Below are 1,577 nucleotides of genomic sequence, written 5' to 3' on the forward strand. Positions count from 1 at the left end.
TGTGTCCGTCCGTCCCCTTTGTCACCCGCTGTCTCTGTTTTTGCATGTTTGTAAGCGTGTGCACGCTCGTGTGTATTCTGTTACCTATTTCAATGTCTATCTTATAAACATGCATTTCACACTTGTAAATTCCTGCTTACATGTAGCAAATTGACATGCAACAAACTCACCAATGAGATAACCGTCATCTATGGCATTGTCAGTAGGCGGTTCGCTGTCGCACGTAGAAGACTCGAGTTCAAACCTTGAGTGGTGTGGAATTTCGATTCATTATCTCATGGTTTGTTTTTTTCTGAAACGTTGCATCCCTCCTTAACTGGACTGGTCCTGACAGGCAATCTTGAACAGCAATAAATTATTATTAAAAAAACAACAACAAACAAACACAGCACAAACAAAAAACAAATGAGATGACCTCCCGCTCTATGTGTCTGACCAGGGGGAGATGGAGAGCGCCACCTTCGGCCAGGGGAGACTGGGTGTCCTTGAGGCGCTTGCTGTCCAGCAGTCCAAGGTCAAGGACATCATGAAGTTCCAGGGAGACATCGAGTCTGTGCTGAGGGCGGAGGTTAGTGATGTCATCATAACAAAATCTATGTTGTCGATGTTATAGTTATTGTTGTTGTTTTTGGTGGTGTTATTTTTGTTGGTGGTGTTGATGGTGTTGGTGTTGTTGGTGGTGATGTTGTTATTGTTGATTTTTGTTGTTTCTAATTTACTTGTTGCTGTTGCTGCTGGTGGTGATGGCGGTGGTTGTGGCACGTCTACAGATTGTTGTTGTTTGTAGCATTTCTACGGATTGCTGTTTATTTTGTTGTTTTTACTATTGTTACTGTTATTGTTTTTGTTTGTTAAGTGTAGCGCCCAACTAAATACAGGTTTAGTTATTATGCAGAGATAGAAGAGTAAAATTACAACTGGAGAGTTTTTGAACATTCGGAGAAAAGGGGAATGTGGGTTCTCGTATAGGGTTATTTATCAGCAGTTCAAGTAAAGTTTGTTAAATAAGTACATGCAAGTTCTCTTTAATTGCAACATTAAAATAAGAATAAAAACTGCGCTTCTTTTTTATCTACTAAACACAAAAGCGTCACCTGATAAGAATGGGCAGGGTCAATTGTAGTGCATCAATCACAGGACTGTCAACGGGAAGAAATGGGGTGCCATAATAGCCAATGTCTGCTCCAGACTTGTCACCTAAATAAGAATATAAATAGGGTAAAACGTATAATATTATATAATGTCTTCTGTTGACGTTGCAATTTCAAAATTAATGTCCTCAAACTGTTTAAGATTTACACGAACTGACTGGGCGTTTGAATCACTATTACGATACCCTGAGGCAGCACACAGGGCAAAACAAAACAATATGGAAATTGAGGTAAAACAAATCAGGACACCCGCTAACACACCGCATTAAATGTTTTGGTTGTTATTTAGGATTCTTTTTAACTTCATGCTTTATATATCGTCGGCCAGCTCTTCAAATGTACTAGCCCAACATTTTTCTTTTCTTAAAAATTTGAAATATAGTTTTTCGCAGTTTCTTAATCTGTGATAAGTTTTTGTCCGAATTC

The 1,577-nt window shown here is 38.9% G+C and overlaps 1 protein-coding gene across 1 annotated transcript in view; it reads left to right on the top strand.

The window, feature by feature from the left end:
• The window catches only part of LOC101854908, a gene marked incomplete in the record, with an annotated part of 92,697 nt that overhangs the window by 70,618 nt on the left and 20,502 nt on the right, over window positions 1-1,577 (top strand). The window contains 1 exon segment of the mRNA XM_013089202.2: window positions 437-568. Within this exon segment, the coding sequence (XP_012944656.1) occupies window positions 437-568 (132 nt within the window).

The sequence above is a fragment of the Aplysia californica genome, unplaced genomic scaffold (assembly GCF_000002075.1).
Source record: "Aplysia californica isolate F4 #8 unplaced genomic scaffold, AplCal3.0 scaffold00894, whole genome shotgun sequence".
NCBI classification, from domain to species: domain Eukaryota; kingdom Metazoa; phylum Mollusca; class Gastropoda; order Aplysiida; family Aplysiidae; genus Aplysia; species Aplysia californica.